At 47.5% G+C, this 19501-nt stretch overlaps 1 protein-coding gene across 1 annotated transcript; it reads right to left on the bottom strand.

Annotated features, from left to right (window-relative positions):
- Positions 1-941: 941 nt before the first annotated feature.
- On the bottom strand, positions 942-16274 carry LOC134019597 (scavenger receptor cysteine-rich domain-containing protein SCART1). The gene is made up of 19 exons (XM_062460561.1): positions 16186-16274; positions 14597-14920; positions 14196-14297; positions 12380-12586; positions 11725-11937; positions 11298-11577; positions 10447-10496; positions 9829-10140; positions 8725-9045; positions 7988-8287; positions 7432-7731; positions 6183-6482; positions 5859-6031; positions 5534-5660; positions 4354-4635; positions 4066-4200; positions 2899-2997; positions 2511-2636; positions 942-2249 (listed from the first exon to the last, which is right to left on the bottom strand). Exons 1-19 carry the CDS (start codon positions 16241-16243, stop codon positions 2005-2007), a joined length of 3954 nt encoding a protein of 1317 aa, XP_062316545.1. The 5' UTR covers positions 16244-16274; the 3' UTR covers positions 942-2004.
- Positions 16275-19501: the final 3227 nt, after the last annotated feature.

The raw sequence follows: 19501 nt of genomic DNA, 5'->3' as shown, positions 1-19501 counted from the left end.
CTCTCTCTCTCTCTCTCTCTCTCTCTCTCTCTCTCTCTCTCTCTCTCTCTCTCTCTCTCTCTCTCTCTCTCTCTGTCTCTCTCTCTCTCTCTCTCTCTCTCTCTCTCTCTCTCTGTGTTCTCATGCTCATGTCAGCGCATGGCCAGCTGCTCATAGTCATTAGGGAGAAATGCGTCTCAGAGAGTCTGCTGTAGTCCGGTACATACGAAAGCCTCATTAAAATACTGTAACACACGCTCGCTCAGCCACAAGTAACCATGTACGAGCTGGTGGCGGGAACAGCATTTGGGTTAGTTCGCCTGACTTGGGTGTCAGTGCTTGTCAGTGGGAACTACACACACACACGAAGAGAGAAAAGCAACACTTAATTTACTAACGTTCAATCTCTTAATGAGAGAATGGGAGTCTGAGCGGGTGGGGTGGCTGAGCGGTTAGGGAGTCGGGCTAGTAATCTGAAGTTTACCGGTTCGATTCCCGGCTCTGCAAAATGACGTTGTGTCCTTGGGCAAGGCACTTCACCCTACTTGCCACGGGGAGATTGTCCCTGTACTTACTGTAAGTCGCTCTGGATAAGAGCGTCTGCTAAATGACTAAATGTAAATGTAATGAAGACTCTGCGGTCGTGATCGAATTTCATACCGTGGTTTAGTTCAACAGCTGTTTTTTAAACGGCTGGAGGTTCTTGTCGCTCTGTAACAACACATTCCTCCGGAGAGACGGCTTCGCGGTAAATCGCCTCTCATGCTGTGTATCAAACTATAGCGTTTCATAAACATACAGTTTAATACACAACACCGGAGCAGTTTCCAGCGTCCCAGAAAGAATGTGACGGTCAAGATCTACTGAACTCAGAATCACGTTCTGGTCGTTATGTTGTCATCGTCTCTTATTCTCGAGTTGCCGCCCTGCTAGCTTTTGTAATAAAACTACAACGACAAAACAAGTATTAAAGCTTCTGCTTTAATGTTTAAAACCGTGTCCAATATAAATGTAACAACATTATCTCATATTTTAAAATGTGCATTAAGAATGAATAGGAAAACAGTTTGTTCTGCTTTGAGACAGTTTATCATGCAGATAAGTTGAAGAGGATAATCAAAACCTTAAAACTAAGAGTAAAAAACATTTAAAAACTACATCAACTATTAAAATGGAATGAAGTTACAGCAAAGATCCATCGATATTACTACACTGTTAACAATAATTATATCAAACCTAAGAAAATCTAATGAATGTCATACATTGTAAAAGCCATACAAAAAAAGGACAATGAGAAACATGCGTGGCTGTGATGGTAACGACTGCGTGACAGCTGTGGCCGTGAAGCAGCCAAACAACAGCTAATAAATCATGTTTCCTGTCTGGCAGGAACTTCTTTTTCGCTAGGTCATGTTCCAGAAATGCGTGTGTTCCGCAGACGATAGCGTTGATGCGCATCACGTAGCTACTCCACTGATGTGCGGTGAATTTAAACTCATGGATTCGTTTCACAGCTTGGAGCGTGTTGTCTTAGAGACCGACATGAATGTCACGTCATGTTGTTTCGCTACGAAGCATTACAAAAACCACCAGACATGGTTACAGTTGCTGCCTGTGACTCGCTTTGGATACAAGCGTTTGCTAAATAAAAAATCATAAATGTAAAATAAAAATACAATGGGCTTAGAGAGATACGGAAACAGTTAGGAACTGCCATACTCCTAATTACATGTTTAGTAAAAAAAAAAAAAGGATTATTTATCTCTATATCAAAATAATAATACAAATATTAAAGCAATAATCATATTATTACATATATTCATAATTTAAATATAACCTTGTGTATACCAAGCCAAATGCATAGTTTGTTGAAGATGTGTATTTATTAATATTAAATGTATAGGCTATAATAATTATAATAAAAATACAACCTTGTGTATATCAAGCCCAATGCATAGTTTGTTGAAGACGTGTTAATCTACACACCAGCAGAGTGTGTTTAAACCTGATCACCCCAGCCTCTCTCTACACCTGCTGGTCTGGCTTTAGGTAACCTTCCTCATCCTCCTCCTCCTCTGCTTCTACGTCACCATGGCGACCGTTCGGCTGTCCTGGCTCATCGTCATGGTGATGTTGCGGGATGTCGGGGATCTCATGGACCAGGACGGCCTCCTCTATGATTGCCATGGGGATGGAGCTGACGTCATCATAGCTACCCTGGGAGTCCTCCTGCTGTACCTCGAAGGAAGCCGGCTCTGCCAACAGGTTCACTGCACAACATGGAAACACAACAAGACGCATGATCTACCATGTAACTACCTAGCAACACTTTACATGAAGGTTACATTAACTACCATGTACCTACACAGCAATCCCCATGGTAAAAACATTGTAATTACACAGGAACTGCAATGTGATTAAAAGGTTGTAAACGTAACTTCTGCATTAATACACCAGCTCAACACTCCATAACTCGATGGACAAGCACAACCACAGCACTGGTGATCTCGCGGCTGAGCTGCCCTGGTTACCATGGCTGCGGTCCTGCTTGGTTACGGCCGGTCCACCGGCGGTGAGGGTCTGGGCGGCAGCGTCGTCCTCCCCAGCAATGTCGTCGTAGGACTGGGAGGAGTCAGAGGCTCTGCGACCGTTCACTCCTGCACGAGGAGAGAGCTGCTGATGAGTGTTTCACCTTCATGTTCTAGCACATGTGAAACACCCATCCTGCACATGTGAAACACCCATCCTGCACATGTGAAACACCCATCCTGCACATGTGAAACACCCACATTTTACATCCGAAACACCCACATTGTTCATCTGAAACTCACAACACTGAAACACCTGACAGTCATGTTAACTCGCCCAGGGTCAGGGTGAACTCCCCCAGGGTCAGCATCAGGGTCAGGGTTAACTCACCCAGGCCGGTCAGGGTGTCCATCTGGTTGAGGTCTGGCTCCTCGTAATCTCCACTCTCAAAAGATGACTGTTTCCTTACGGACCTTCCTAAAAATGTAACTGTGGAGAGATTTTTACTCTGGGTGTCAGTGCATCGACTTTCGTTTGATCTCATCTATACTTGTTTATCTAATTTATACTATTTATTACTGATCAGTAAATAAAAAGAACTTGTTTTTTATTCTATTTATTTAGACAACATTTTGCATCTGGGTAGTAACATCTAGGAGAACTTGACTGCAGATCAAGAGGTCAACCGGTTCAAATCCCACCTGTACTGTAGGTAAATTTGGACAAAAGCATGTTTGTACAGTCTCCATCAACCTGCTGTCACACTGCCCTCTGGCCCCCCCTACTGGCTACAATCCTAACATGCATTAATTTCTTAAATCACTTACAGTATTTTAAGAATTAATTTGGAATGAGTATTTTCAAAAATATAGACAATATACAATATCTAGTAAACTCTCCAGTAGAATAACCTGTAAAACGATACAGATTAGAGTTGTATGGAACATAATCTAGTTAAATATATAGCAGGTTAACCAAAAATGTAGTGCAATCTATGGTATCATAAATTTAAATGTAGTACAATCTATAATACAGTTCCATGTAAATATTTACAATCCAGTCAGTCTGGAGAAAACACCGGAGCAGTGTGTGTGAGTAGTAGATCATGATGTAGACCAGGGTCTCTAACCCTGCTCCTGGAGAGATACCTGCCTTTAGACCAGGGTCTCTAACCCTGCTCCTGGAGGGATATCTGCCTGTAGATTTTAGCTCCAACATTAATCTAGTACACATGATTCTAACAACTAGCTGGTTGATCAGGTAACTCATGTTGTCAACTAAGTTAAATAAATGTGGTTGTAGCAAAACCCCACAGGCAGGAAGCACCCTGGGAGCAGGTTTAGAAACCCATGGTCTAATCTCATCTACAGGTGTTGTCTAATCTCATCTACAGGTGTTGTCTGATCTCATCTACAGGTGTTGTCTAATCTCATCTACAGGTGTTGTCTGATCTCATCTACAGGTGTTGTCTGATCTCATCTACAGGTGTTGTCTAATCTCATCTACAGGTGTTGTCTGATCTCATCTACAGGTGTTGTCTGTAGACGGTGCACGTACGTTTGACGCTGTAGACCAAGCGTTCCCGGAGGAAGAAGCAGAGGAGGCCCAGTGTGACCAGGGCCAGCGCCCCCAGGGACAGCCCCACCACCAGGGACACGGGGAGCTCTGAGGGGTGGGGTTCTTCCTGGTAACCTGGGAGCAGGAGAGACAGACAGGCAACGCTTTGCATTCAGGTCACTGCTGACCATGTAGTGATGAATAATGAACAGTCCCTGGTTCCCCCATATATGTATAACTGTAGGGATAGTTCCCCATAGAACCACAAGACTGGTTTCCTGTCTCAACCTTTGCAGTAGACGTAAGCGTCGGCATATCTTTCCTTGCAGATCTCCTGCTGGACGCAGTACTTGATGTCCGTGTGTTTGTCCTCGCAGCGCAGGGCGGTCTCCGGCGTAATTGAAGCCGGCTTTGTGGTCATGGACTCAGAGGAGAAGCAGCCCAGCTTATCACACAGGAGGTCTGCTTCCTTCTTCTTGCCCTGCAGGGGGCACACAGGCTCCCAGGTGCCACGGTAACGCACCAGGACACGCCCCCCACACTTCCTGGACACGTTGACTTCCACCCCGGCTGTGGATGAGACGTCACGAGCGGTTTGACAATAATATGACAATGCTGTCTAACATCAACCTACTGCCCTAGTCACTTCCTGTCGCCCAGTCATAGTCACTTCCTGTCACCCAGTCCAAGTCACTTCCTGTCGCCCAGCCCTAGTCACTTCCTGTGGCCCAGTCTAAGTCACTTCCTGTCGCCCAGTCCTACTCACTTCCTGTGGCCCAGTCCAAGTCACTTCCTGTCGCCCAGTCCTACTCACTTCCTGTGGCCCAGTCTAAGTCACTTCCTGTCGCCCAGTCCTACTCACTTCCTGTGGCCCAGTCCAAGTCACTTCCTGTCGCCCAGTCCTACTACTAGGGAGTCAGGTGGCTGAGCGGTTAGGGAGTTGGGCTAGTAATCAGAAGGTTGCCAGTTCGATTCCCGGCTGTGCCAAATGACGTTGTGTCCTTGGGCAAGGCACTTCACCCTACTTGCCTCGGGGGGGTATGTCCCTGTACTTACTGTAAGTCGCTCTGGATAAGAGCGTCTGCTAAATGACTAAATGTAATGTAAATGTACTCACTTCCTGTCGCCCAGTCCTACTCACCTCCTGTTGCCCAGTCCTACTCACTTCCTGTCTCTCAGCCCTAGTCACTTCCTGTGGCCCAGCCCTAGTCACTTCCTGTGGTCCAGTCCTAGGCACTTCCTGTTGCCCAGTCCTACTCACTTCCTGTCTCTCAGCCCTAGTCACTTCCTGTGGCCCAGCCCTAGTCACTTCCTGTGGTCCAGTCCTAGGCACTTCCTGTGGCCCAGCCCTGGTCACTTCCTGTGGCCCAGCCCTGGTCACTTCCTGTGGCCCAGCCCTAGTCACTTCCTGTGGCCCAGCCCTGGTCACTTCCTGTGGCCCAGCCCTGGTGACTCTTGGCATGCTCACCTACGCAGGCCACAGACACCAGCCCTGTGCTGCAGCTCCCATGGATGGTCTTACACTGTCCCAGCTGGTCCTCAGAGCCCAGACAGCTGACGTACAGCCCCTTTACTCCTCCACTCGTGGGCGTGGACTGCACAGGTGTATCCAAAGCGGTAAACAAAAGGTTGTTAAGTGGGGCCAAGAGAGGGATATATTAACATAAATAAAATCCACTATCCTCCCTCCCCCTCTCCCTCCCCCTCTCCCTCTCCCTCTCCCTCTCCCTCTCCCTCTCCCTCTCCCTCTCCCTCTCCCTCACCCCCACCCCCTACCCCTCCCCAGTAAGGACCTTGATGTCGATGGCATTGCTGCAGCCCTGGCAGGCTATCTGAGACTCATTGCGGCTCCAGCCAGCGTCACACACCCCCAAGTCACCCAGGAACAGCTCCCCAGAGCAGTTCCCCTGAAGGGTGGAGGTCTTTGGGAGGGGGGAGGCCCGGCGGTGGGTGGAGGGGTAGGTGCCTGGGAGGCAGGACACAGCCAGGAGGAGGAAAACACAGGACATGCAGTTACAGTGTGTGTGTGTGGGTGTGGGTGTGTGTGTGTATTTGTGTCTGTGTGTGTTTGGAGCTGTGTGTGTGTCTGTGTGTGTGTATGTGTGTGTGTGTCTGACCATTGCAGCGTAGGTAGAGCTGCTTCCTGCTAGTCGTGGTCTCGTTGCGTTCACACTCCCAGATGTTGCTGTCGTTGCCACAGCGGTAGCTACGGTCCCACCAGGAAGTGCTGCTGCTGACTCTGGACTCGTGGGACTTGTAGTCCCCGCAGCCCAGGTTGTTACAGAGCACGCGGCCCTCTGCGGCGGTCCAGCCCTCGGAGGGGACACGAGTGCAGCCACGCTCGCTGTACACAAACACCACGCCCTCGCACTTCGCCTCCGGAGCATCCGGCAGTTTCAGCATCATCCTCCTCCACTCTGGAGGTTACAAAACATGTAACAATAAATTGACTAACTTACACAGACACACACATACAGGTGTACACATACAGGTGTACACACACACACAGGTGTATAAACTGGCAACCCAGGGGCGCAGCACCATGGACAGCGTCCCAGTAGGCACCACAGGCACTCCAACCAGCACCTGGTGACCAGCACCTGGTGACCCGCACCTGGTGACCCGCACCTGGTGACCCGCACCTGGTGACCAGCACCTTGGACAGCGGCACCGGCAAGCCCGGGGTCAGGTGATCAGGGGCAGGTATGTCCGGGGTCAGGTGATCAGGGGAAGGTATGTCCGGGTTCAGGTGATCAGGGGCAGGTATGTCCGGGGTCAGGTGATCAGGGGCAGGTATGTCCGGGGTCAGGTGATCAGGGGCAGGTATGTCCGGGGGCAGGTGATCAGGGGCAGGTATGTCCGGGGGCAGGTGATCAGGGGAAGGTATGTCCGGGGGCCGCCCCCGCAGGAGACAACGAGCTGCACAGGTGCGGCTCATGAGTGGGATGGAGGATGGCTACACCATGCGGACCAGCCCTGCCGCAAGGGGAGATCGCTAGAACAGAGTAGGAACTGATCTCCAACAGGTAGTACACACGGTTGTAAGCTAACCAACTCCTCCTGTGTGTTGTTTCAGTGAGGAGACGAGGCCCGTCTGACCAGTCCAGAACGTTCCCTCGACCCAGGGAGAACCTGAGTTATTTTTGTGTTTTGTTTGGTAGTTTGGTTAAATAAACGCCTGCTATTTTCAACCAACCAACCAACCATGTTTTTCAGTAGTGCTGTGCTGTTCGCTCCTGGCTACGCCCCTTGGTTGCCACAAAACACAGATACACAGACATACACACAGACTTACATACACACACACACACGTGAATAAACACACACATACACACACACACAGCCCACCACGCCACCAGCACCTACCAGAGCACCGGAGGCCGACAGGAGAGCAGGACTGCTCCAGGGAGACAGAGCAGTTCCTGGTCCTGCTGCTCCACGGTGGGCAAACGAGCGAGGCCACGCTGAGGCCCCTGAGGCGCGGTGAGCCAAAGTACTGGAGCAGACTGAGAGGCGTGCCGCAGCCCAGCTCGCTGCAGATGGCATTCTTGGCTTCGGCCTTCTGGAGGGCCTCCTGGCAGACCAGCCTGGTCTTGCCCGGGTAGAACATCTCCACGTTCCCCGAGCACTTGTCTCTGGGATCTACTAGTTGGGCCGTGATGCTGCCTGAATCACAACACAGCCAGAATCACATCTGTCCTCCACAGAGTCTGGAAATACAATGTTGATATCTAGTCCCCATCCTTCCTGTGTCCCAGTCTGAACACACCCTTCCTGTGTCCCAGCCTCCTGCTTTCCTTCTCCCCCCCCCCCTTTCCTCACCGCCCTCCTTCCACTAATCTCCCCACGCCCCGCCCCCCAAGTTGGACCCTCCCGCCCTCCTTCTTCACTACCCCCCCCTCCCTCCCTCCCCCTGCCATACCTGAGCAGAACACGTGTGCGGCCGGCCTGGTGGTGCACAGCTCCCCCCTGCAGGGCACCATGCTGGCCTGTTCCAGTGGCAGGCTGGCCTGGGCTTGGTGCAGGCTGAGGAAGGACACGCCCACTTTCTGCTCCACCCGGTCTGCTGTCGGGGGCAGGGTGTTTCCGCACCCCAGGTCCTCGCACAGCCTCTGGGCCTGGCCTTCCGTCAAGCCCTCCTGGGACAGGGCCCGACAGTCCGCGTCCACACACACCTCCACCTGCCCCCAGCACGAGGTCTGCAGGCGCATGCTCCGGGATCCTGCACGGCAACCACACGGCAACCACACGGACACGCAGGGCACTGTTATGCGACTGTGGAAATGCTCATTAAAAACGTTTGTTGGATTTTTCGACTAAACTGTAAATAAACAGTACTGTGCAAAAGCCTTAGTGACAATTTATTTTTATTTTTTAAGTATAGAAAAATCACCTTAAGAAATGAAAAGACTAAACTAAATGTAACTTTTATATTACCACACAAATACAGACAGTTTATAAAACTATCTTTATAAAAGATAAGATAAAGACCAAAAAAGTATATAATGTATACGACAATATTCATGTAATGAATCTTGGCCTAAGAAGCCAAAAACTTCTGGTGTATTTTTATATATAAAATAGTTTCTACAATATATACATTTTTCAGTGAAGAAATAAAAAATCAATGAGTAACATGAATGGAAAGACGTATCACACCTGAACATCTGACGACGGCTACCTCGCTCTGATTGGCTCCCTCAGTCTGACCCTCAGTCATTGGACAGTCAAATAGAGAATCCTCCCTGGACGAGCAGTTGTAGGAGCGCATGCGCTGGTGACTGACGTCACTGACGTCACTGGCGTTGATGGTGGTGAAGGACACACTGGCTCCGCAGCGCAGGTGTCTGCAGACGACGTGGGCGGAGTCCTGGTGCCAGGTGGAGTTGGACCCAGACAGGAAGTAGGTGTGGCCATCGTTCTGCACCTGCACCACACCTGAGCAGCCAGACCCCCCTGACAGGTACAGCAGTGCATGGTCTGAGGGGGGGCGTGGGGGGGGGGGGTAAAGATATAGTTAATCATTTATGTTATGAACTAAATGTCTAGGTGTTTGTGGTGGTAAGACAATTTAACAGAGAACCATAATACATTTTGATCAACATAACATAAGCAATTTATAACGTAGGAAACAGCAGACTAATGAAGGCTACATAATCATTTGCATGAAAGAAGGCTACCATAGCATTGGCAATGACTAGAATAGATGTGGAGATTGAAGTACTTCAGAGATGACAGAGAATTTTAATTGTGATCTGGGAAATATAAGTACCAAAACTACTAAGAACTGTCATCACCGCATCACGGGCACTGCACTAGATTTATATATACACAATCTACATATAACTGCAGAAATCTGTGTGTGTCACCGATATCATCGCTGGCACTGTGCTCTAACTATAATTCCAGGAATCTATGTGTGTGAGCCACCAATTGTATCATGGGCACTATGCATTAGTTTACATAAAGAGAGAGTGAGAGAAACAGAGAGACAGAGACAGAGAGGGAGTGAAAGAGAGAGAGAGAGAGAGAGAGAGAGAGAGAGAGAGAGAGAGAGAGAGAGGGAGAGAGAGAGAGAGAGAGAGAGAGAGAGAGAGAGAGAGAGAGAGAGAGAGAGAGAGAGAGAGAGAGAGAGAGAGAGAGAGAGGGAGTGATTGAGAGAGAGAGAGAGAGACAGAGAGGGAGTGAGAGAGAGAGAGACAGAGTGAGAGAGACGGAGAGAGAGACAGAGAGGGAGTGAGAGAGAGAGATAATAACAGGTACCTTTACAAGTCAGCATCTTCATCTTGGTCTGTAGGTTCACTGCAGGTCTGAAGTTGATGCTGATGCTGCAGTTGGCCAGGCGATCAGACCCAGTGGGACATACGAGCTTGTGGCTGAACACCTCACCTGTCCCCTGGAAGAAACGATCCGTGGTCGTCTGTGACAGCCCACACCCCAGACTCCCACAAACGCTGTCGGAGTTAGCTCTTATCCAGCCTTCCTCGCTCACCCTCCACCAGGACCCTTCGTACTGGAGCTCCACCCGGCCTGCGCACCGCCCCGGCCCGTCCACCAAGCGCACCTTCATACTGTCTGGTGTCACAGAGGCAGGACAGGGGAGACGTGAAGAGGGAAGAAGGAATGAAGAAGAACAAAACCTTCTTCAACAAGACCGGGTAGAGGTAGAGGGAGGGAGGGAGGGAGGGAGGGAGGGAGGGATGGAGGGAGGGAGGGAGGGATGGAGGGAGGGAGGGAGGGAGGGAGGGAGGGATGGAGGGAGGGAGGGACAGAGAAAAACAGAGAGTGGGAGCAAAAAAGAGAGACAGAGATAAAGAGAGAAGTGATATGTGTGTTTGCTGTGCTAAACAAGGAACCTAGGAGAAGCGAATCCAGACTGACCTGTGCACACCACACGGGCCTCCTTGCAGGAGATGCTCCTCTGCTCGTACCTTGGAGGACAGACCAAAGTGACATGTACATTTAGTCATTTAGCAGACGCTCTTATCCAGAGCGACTTACAGTAAGTACAGGGACATTCCCCCGAGGCAAGTAGGGTGAAGTGCCTTGCCCAAGGACACAACGTCATTTGGCACAGCCGGCAATCGAACCAGCGACCTTCTGATTACTAGCCCGATTCCCTAACCGCTCAGCCACCTGACTCCCCCTCCCACCTGACATACACATGGTGCATGTAGAACGTCAAGGAACAGTCTGTATTTACCAGGCACAGCGCAGAGTAACCCCATCTCAGCTACCAGGCACAGCGCAGAGTAACCCCATCTCAGCTACCAGGCACAGCGCAGAGTAACCCCATCTCAGCTACCAGGCACAGCGCAGAGTAACCCCATCTCAGCTACCAGGCACAGCGCAGATTAACCCCATCTCAGCTACCAGACACGTTACAAAAACAATTCTGTCTCAAATACGGTGCAACAATAACATCTCATTTACAGTATTACATGTTATTCTGCAATTGTGCAGCAAGAACCTCATTATCGAAAGTGCAACATCAAACAATTTCATGGAGGCAGTCTTGTACGACACAGTGCTACAGCACAATCTCTAATGTTTAAACACTTAAAACACGGTAGAAGCACCTAGCCTGGTCCTAAGTACGTAAGAGGGCAGAGCCAGGGTAAGAAGCACCTGCTACATCATAAAAATGTAGAAATATGCGACAAAAATATATAAAGCCATGAATAACCCTCCTCAGTCAGTAATAAGAGATGGAAGGTGCTGCTCAGCGGTACCTGGATAGACAGTGCAGGAGATGCAGGTCGTTCTTCTCACATTCCACCATGTTGAACCTCCCAGCCTGAGTGATGCTCCCACCCTGGGTGATGCTGCCCTCCTCGGGGTAGATCACCGCCCCGCAGCCCAGCTCTCTGCAGACCACAGCACCGTCCGTCTTGTCCCAGCCGTCGCTACACACCCCCTCCAACACCCCCGAGCGGTTCACATGCACCGAGCCGAAGCAGTGAGAGGGCTTCCTGTTGTGCATCAGCACCAGCTGGGCCTCGTCTAGAGAGGGTTAGTCAGGTCAGGTATTCTATATTCTATAGCAATCTTTATTATAATTTTTCTGTATTTTTTTTGTATGCAGCAACCACAGCAAATTCCTTGTTTATGTAACTCACTTGGCAATAACCTGAGGAGGTGAGGGTGGTGGAGTCTCACCTGAGCAGGTGAGGGTGAGGGGGGTGGAGCCGTTACACTGGGCTGGCTCCAGACGTCCAGAGGAGCCACACCTCATCTGGAGACACATGCTGCTAGGGGTCGTGTCGTTCAGGCTGAACGAGCTCTGGCAGACCGGCGTCCACGTGCTTCCTTTCTCCACCAGCAGGGGGCCGGCGCACATGTTCCTCCCGCTGATACTCAGTTTGGTGTGGCCTGTGCACGGCAGGGGAGATTTTATAACATTTATTCATTAATATAATTATCCATTTTATGTCAATTTAATGGACAATAAACTTTTCTTATCTTATTTACTGGGGTTATTAGACCTTTCAGACTGTACGTTTACACAGAGGGTTCAGAGAATATTCAAACCTCTTCGCTTCTTGCACATTTTCTTGTGTGGTAGATTTAATTGCGAATGGATACAATTCACACACTCAGTTACCCATAGTAACAAATTGAAAATATGTTTAAATAATTCTACACTATACACAGCCTGACAGACTAGACTGTACACAGAGTAACAGACAGCACACAGACTACACTGTACACAGAGTAACAGACAGCAAACAGACTACACTGTACACAGAGTAACAGACAGCAAACAGACTACACTGTACACAGAGTAACAGAGACAGACATCCCAGAGCCTTGCCTGAGCAGGTGATGGATAAAGGCTGTGTGCATTTGGTGTCGGGCTTGACCCCACACTGCCAGAGGTGCTGCTCGTCGCCCAAACACGAGCCCAGGGAGAAGGCCCTCATGGAGGCATGGCCGGCAGGCAGCCCCCTGGGCAGGTGGGTCTTCCTCATCCCTCCGCATTCCAGAGCCGCACACGCAAGCTTCGCTGCAACATCTGACACTAGAGGACAAATACCAATATTAGTTATTAAGTGATATTTATTATCTTTATTTATATAATTGTTTAAGTGATAGTTATTAACTGATATCAGTTATAATGTCACTGGCATTTGTTGTTGTGTGCACAGCCGCTACAGCCCCTACAGCCCCTACAGCCCCTACAGCCCCTACAGCCCCTACAGACGCTACAGCCGCTACAGCCCCTACAGCCCCTACAGCCCCTACAGACGCTACAGCCGCTACAGCCCCTACAGCCCCTACAGCCGCTACAGTCCCTACAGCCCCTACAGCCCCTACAGACGCTACAGCCCCTACAGCCCCTACAGCCGCTACAGCCGCTACAGCCCCTACAGTCCCTACAGCCCCTACAGCCGCTACAGCCGCTACAGCCGCTACAGCCCCTACAGCCCCTACAGCCCCTACAGCCGCTACAGCCCCTACAGCCCCTACAGCCCCTACAGCCGCTACAGTCCCTACAGCCGCTACAGTCCCTACAGCCCCTACAGCCGCTACAGCCCCTACAGCCCCTACAGCCCCTTAAGCCGCTACAGCCCCTACAGCCGCTACAGCCCCTACAGCCGCTACAGTCCCTACAGCCCCTACAGCCGCTACAGCCCCTACAGCCCCTACAGCCGCTACAGCCGCTACAGTCCCTACAGCCCCTACAGCCGCTACAGCCCCTACAGCCCCTACAGCCCCTACAGCCGCTACAGCCCCTACAGCCCCTACAGCCCCTACAGCCGCTACAGCCCCTACAGCCCCTACAGCCGCTACAGCCCCTACAGCCCCTACAGCCGCTACAGCCCCTACAGCCCCTACAGCCGCACTCACTGGTATTGAATGTGTTGAATCTCAGGCAGAATCCTATTCTGAGGGGAGGGGTACTTAACAGAATTGTACCTGTTCAGAATTGTTGACTAACAACATTGATACAACAGACCGGCACAGCTCGGCTATGCGCTGTATGTGGTGATGAAGAAATTTTTTCGAAAAAAGTTTCGATTTTTTTTTCTAAAGGTTGAAAAAATAGTTTTAGAAAAAAAGGTACTTATGGATGAAACAGATGGAGTTAACGATGTCGACATGACTGAGAATAGAGACATTCCTGATCACCCATGGCATATATGAGGGAGATGTTCAAAATTGACAGTGTCAAAAAGGAATCCTGGCGAATGCGCTGCGCATCGATAGTGTCTTTTTGTCTGTATGATATGAGGTCCAACTGGTGTAGTAATAGCTACTTTTTACTTAGGTATATGTCAGAGCCCACACTTTTTTACTTTAACTTGAGTAAAAAAAGTGTAGTCAAGTTTTACCATAGTTTTTATAAACATGAGTATATGAACTTCTACTTGAGTGAAGGATGTGTGTACCTTTACCATCTCTGTTGGTACTTTATTGGAGAAATATAAGATTCTATATTTAGTTTAATCCAACGTTTTACATGAGAGACATTGAGACAAATGGCGCAGCCTAACAAAACACAGACAAACCCTCCACAACATTCACATACACCACACACTTCTCAAACTGTTCTACTGACACACTAATGGTGAGGACCAAAAATAAAAAGCAGCCTATAAAACAAAACAGTTTGATAAAACTCCTACCCGACTTGTCAGCGCAGAGGAAGCCCGGCCCGGAGGAACTGTTGATGAGCAAGCTCCCAGCGCACGCGCCCTCGCCTTTGCTCAGGCTCAGCGAGATATTCTCTGGAGAGCAGAAACCAACGCAAACAAACACCGTTAGAAGGGCTCTAAATATGTCCCCGACATGTTTTACATATAAACTAAATAATTTCTTACGTTTATCGACAACATTCTCAAAACGTTAGTCAAAAAGTTATTTACACTTTTATTCAAAAAGCAGAGCATATCCTACTGATTGTTCAAGTATTTTTTTTTTAGATGTTCCAGTTACAGAGTTTAAAAACATAAACATAAACATAGATATTCAGCGTTGTACTATCGCAAACACTCCGTCATTAACAGAAAAAATATTTATAATTCACCTGTGCAATAAATCATGCGGACGGTGTCCTTGTTGTAGATGCTGACGTTCCACCCGGGGAAATGGCAAAGCCAGAGGTGTTCCTCGGTTCCAAAACACTTCACCTCGTTCATCCAGGTGACATCACCCGGGCTGGGGTGCATCACGAAGCGCTCTCGCGCGGTTGACGCATCTCGCGCTCCGCAACCGGCGCTCCGACAGACCACCTGTTCGTTAGCGTCGGTCCAGTCCTGGTCGCCTACGAACCCCCAGACCCCCTCGCGAAAGACTTGGATGTAGCCCTGGCACGGAGCGTTCACCCCCTTCAGCTTCAGCCGAACGAGTCCTTGGTCGAAAAAATTTAGGTTACGTTTTATTCATTTTCAGATATTTTTATCCAAAGTGGCGTTTAAATAGTGTGTGTAGAAAGTACAACAGGAGATAAAGGATCACAAGTGAAGAGTTGAAACAGTATTTCTGGGATCAGAGTCAAGGAACGGCATTTACTATCGCAGCTCGAGACCCAGCATGTCATTATTTGGCCTATCCACCAAAGTTGATTTTTGGTTTTGGGCTCGAAAATTTGCAATAATTCTTCTCTTTGTATTGATGTAGCCTATGTTTTCCGAACTGATAGGACATCCTGGGGGTTTCTAACGATGTCACAAATTTGAAGGACCTCTGGGGACTGGTATAATTAATTATAGTTAGTTAATTAAGTTATAGATTCATAACTACAAGTAAAAACAAATATTGTGAGATTAATTTTCTTAAAGTGTTCCCCCCAAAGAAAAAGTTTATGAAAAGTAGGCCTAATGATTTCAACTTTTCAAACGATGTGTTCCCCGCGGGACGTTAAGTTGTTGGTACAATATTTCACAAGTTACATGCTTGTATCCCACTTTTTTTATTTATTTAATAACTGTTGATAATAACTCATTAAGTTACAGTGAAGTTTGTGAAGGATCTAAACGTCTCATTCTTTAATTATGTTGATCTCAGGGTGATCTCAGGCAACAGGGTTCATCAGTGAGATGCGTGTGAAGCGCATCACAGACCCACCAGGGCGGGACCGCCCTTTGCTACTGTGTTTATTCAGATGAAATGATCGGAATAAACGTCATTATTCATTCTGGTATGTTGAAGAATTATTCCATATTTGGATCAAAATGTATTTTTAATTATAGCCTATCAGTCTATTTATGTTTCTGTGTTACCATGTAGGCTAAACATGTTATTGTTTAGAGACCAACATTGAAACAAAATTAACGTTAATTTTTTTATAGTAAAAATAATTGTATTTGTTACTAAAAATAACATTCTTACTGACTTTGTATATTATAAGATTCCATCTCTAACCTTTGACCTTTAACGAACATGTACATTAACCCGCATCCATCCATGGTGTCTAAGAAAGTGAAAACAAATAAAACGTTGATCTAATTTCTCTTGGGGATGGACAGTACGATCAGTGGTAGAGCATTTAATTGCAGATCAAGAAGTCGCTGGTTCAAACCCCCCCTCCTCCGTACTTCGCTTTGAATAAAAGTATCAGCTAAATGAACACATCACATTCTAATTTCCAGGTGTTATAAACAGATGTTTCCTCACCTTGTGTGGACTCCAGGTGCAGCACAGTCGCCCATAGAAGCAACAGCAGCAAGCTCATGATCACAGCAGACCTACCTCTGACCTGCTCAACAGTTTAACGAGCTCTGCTGCAGCGCGTCAAGTCAGCCGCGCTGGGGCCGCTTCCTTCAAACATTAATGTATGCCGACCCCTCCCATCTGCAACACAGGACTGAAGGGAAATATATTTTTATTCAAGTTGAGAAATCATCAATTTGAATCATCAATTCAATCCCAATCCAACATGTTAATGTGTAATTAAAAAAACAGTGATGTAGGCTATACTGTACATAGTAACTGCTGCTTTGGTAAACAAGCAACACCTGAACAATTTGGAGGTTAAGTTAACTTAAACACCTTCCAGGGATGGTAATCAGTGCTATCATCGTTGTGATGTTCAGGTTCTTCCACACAAACACCTACAAGGATTTAAGATAAAATAACATACAAATACATAATAACTATTAGTAACATTTGAGATGCAGGTTCTGGGTTAGGGTACTAACCTGGAAATTGATATCACACTGTTTAAATGTTGAAGATGGGTTACCAGTATGGAACTGTCTGATTGAAAATGAGTCTCTCAATCAACCCTTATATTATATTCTGTATTATTAAAAACCATATGTTAAGCTGTGACTGATTATGAACTATAGAAGTTAATGAGCCTAAGTGCGAGATCTTGGTGTTAGAGGAGGATGTGAGAAAGTCCACTCGTAGGAATGTAGAGGCAGAGCCATAATTCATGACGTGCGTTTATGGCCCAACTCCTGGAAGCGTGTCTGGAGCTGTCATACTAAGGTCAGCACTAGCATGTTGAGAGGGTCTGGTCTGGGCAGCACTAGCATGTTGAGAGGGTCTGGTCTGGGCAGCACTAACCCTGTGTTGAGAGGGTCTGATCTGGGCAGCACTAGTCCTGTGTTGAGAGGGTCTGATCTGGGCAGCACTAGTCCTGTGTTGAGAGGGTCTGATCTGGGCAGCACTAGTCCTGTGTTGAGAGGGTCTGATCTGGGCAGCACTAGTCCTGTGTTGAGAGGGTCTGATCTGGGCAGCACTAGTCCTGTGTTGAGAGGGTCTGATCTGGGCAGCACTAGTCCTGTGTTGAGAGGGTCTGATCTGGGCAGCACTAGTCCTGTGTTGAGAGGGTCTGGTCTGCACTAGTCCTGTGTTGAGAGGAACTTCTCTGTGTAAAAAAAATGTGAGCACCCTAGTCTTAATAGTGTAACTACAGTACTTATGTTCAGTTATGGTCCAGAATATTCTTCTTAATGAAAACCTTTTTAGAGTAAATTATTTGACAAACGTCATCATTTCGAGTTTTAGAATGACACCCACACCACTGTGCAAGACTCTAACATTTTATATTAATATTTAAATCTATGCTTATACATTGTTTTACATTTATTTATAGTTGTCTTTGCAAATATGAATACATACTTTTATACTTCACATCGTAAAATGTTACTATTAATATAAAATTATGATCACCATAAAATATAATTTAAATGTTAATAAATAAATAAAATAAGTAGCTGTGCACATGGCGTGACCTTAGATTGCGTGGTAGCTGGGTTTCCTGTGTGAAACACGCTGAGATCTGATAGTTGAGCTGAGCTGAAGAGATCTGCTATCGGAGCTGAGGTGAGTAAGTCTAATAGCTGGGAACCCACAGGAAAGTCCCAGGGGGTCAGAGCACCGAGGGAGCAGGGGGGGGTGAGAGAGGTAGAAGATGGGGATAGAAGGGGAGGGAGAGAAAGAGAGAAAAAGAGAGAGAGAAAGAGAGAGAGAAAGAGAGCGAGGGAGAGAGAGAGAGCTAGAGAGAGAGAGAGAGAGAGAGAGAGAGAGAGAGAGGGAGAGAGAGAGAGGGAGGGAGAGAAAGGGGAGAGAGAATACAGAATGAGAGAAATTGAGAGTAAAAGAGAAAAACAATTATTTCACCATATCAGCCCTTCTACCTACATAGTATGATTCATCGCAAAAGAGGATGTATACCACTAACATATTAAAACATTCTGCTCTGCACACCTTATCAAGGTGTGATCATCTATCTGGCCTATGTTCCCAGGGACTGTTATCAGCGATTCCTGCGTAGGCCTCCGTAACACGGAACACACAACATTATTCAGAAGATCAGTCATGAGAAATGTAATTTTCAGTCGTTCCTCCTTGGTGAGAGAACACCCATGTGTACTGTGAGGATCTCTTCTGCTGTCATAAAGAAATGTTCATGACAAACCGTTCCTTGCCTGACTGTTACACTTCTGTTGTACTTTACATTTACGCATTTAGCAGACGCTTTTATCCAAAGCGACTTCCACGAGAGAGTTTTACAAAAGAGCAGAGGTCACTGATCATAACAACGAGATAGCCCCAAACATTGCGAGCAACCAAAACATGAAGCATATATTGTGAAAAACCAAATAAGTGCCAATGGGAAGAACCATAAGAGCATGTAGTTAAACAAGTCACAATTAAACAACATGAAACTCAAAAAGTGCAAGAGTGTACCTGTAGAAAAGCAAGCAACAGTAAAAATATTTCACAGCGACTTTCTGTGAGAACTATTTGTACATCGCTTTAACAAAGCATCTGGAAGCGTCTGCTAAAAGAATGAAATGTAAAATCTAATCGTTCTGAGGATGGCTGACTCCTGCCTGCATGCAGCTCTCGACCTTACGCCTGCGTGGTGTTCATGTTCACACGGGGAACAGAGCATACTGGTGTACTTTTTATATCACACCGCATCGAGGATTGTTTATTTCAGTAAGGGCTGAATCTTGGGTTAGGATGTTTCTGTCTCACTGCAGGATGTGCTGTACCTTAGAGACCCCCCAAGAGTTCTAGAGAAGGGGGAGGGGAGAGAGACAGAGAGCCCCCCCGGGCCCCCCTGACGGTGCTACTGTCTGTCTCACCGATCACACCGAGAGCGTATTTTTAGAACATTGCACTTAAAACCCCAATGTTTGCTATGGTACGTCAGTACAGCTCTGTTAAATACCATATGTTAGGTTTTTTGAGGCAGACACTTTAAAATTATTGCTATGTGTTTTGATTTTGGTGTGCCAACCCAAGATTTTCCCTTGGCCCATCTGGCCACCCCAATGAAAAATGTCTGGGGGCGCGCCTGGAGACAGAGAGGGAGAGACAGATAGAGAAATTAGAAATTAAGGATATCTCTGTGCGAAGGGCCTACTGCTAGTCTTGCTGCTAGATATGTATCTAAATGTCACAACCTGAAGGAAAGTGAATCAACCTTGTATGATTGTTGAAACTTTTCTGTATCTTTAACATTAATTTA

The sequence above is a fragment of the Osmerus eperlanus genome, chromosome 4, assembly GCF_963692335.1.
Source record: "Osmerus eperlanus chromosome 4, fOsmEpe2.1, whole genome shotgun sequence".
In the NCBI taxonomy this organism is placed as follows: domain Eukaryota; kingdom Metazoa; phylum Chordata; class Actinopteri; order Osmeriformes; family Osmeridae; genus Osmerus; species Osmerus eperlanus.
Note: the sequence above shows the minus strand (reverse complement) of the source record. Positions and strands in the feature narration are given on the sequence as shown.

Coding starts and splice junctions, on each gene's coding strand:
- LOC134019597 (XM_062460561.1), bottom strand. CDS start 16,243: ATGAGCTTGCTGCTGTTGCTTCTATGGGCGACTGTGCTGCACCTGGAG. Junction 11,938..12,379: donor TTTATCCATCACCTGCTCAG/GCAAGGCTCTGG, acceptor TGCCGTGCACAG/GCCACACCAAACTGAGTATC. Junction 4,201..4,353: donor CGCTTACGTCTACTGCAAAG/GTTGAGACAGGA, acceptor TCCTGCTCCCAG/GTTACCAGGAAGAACCCCAC.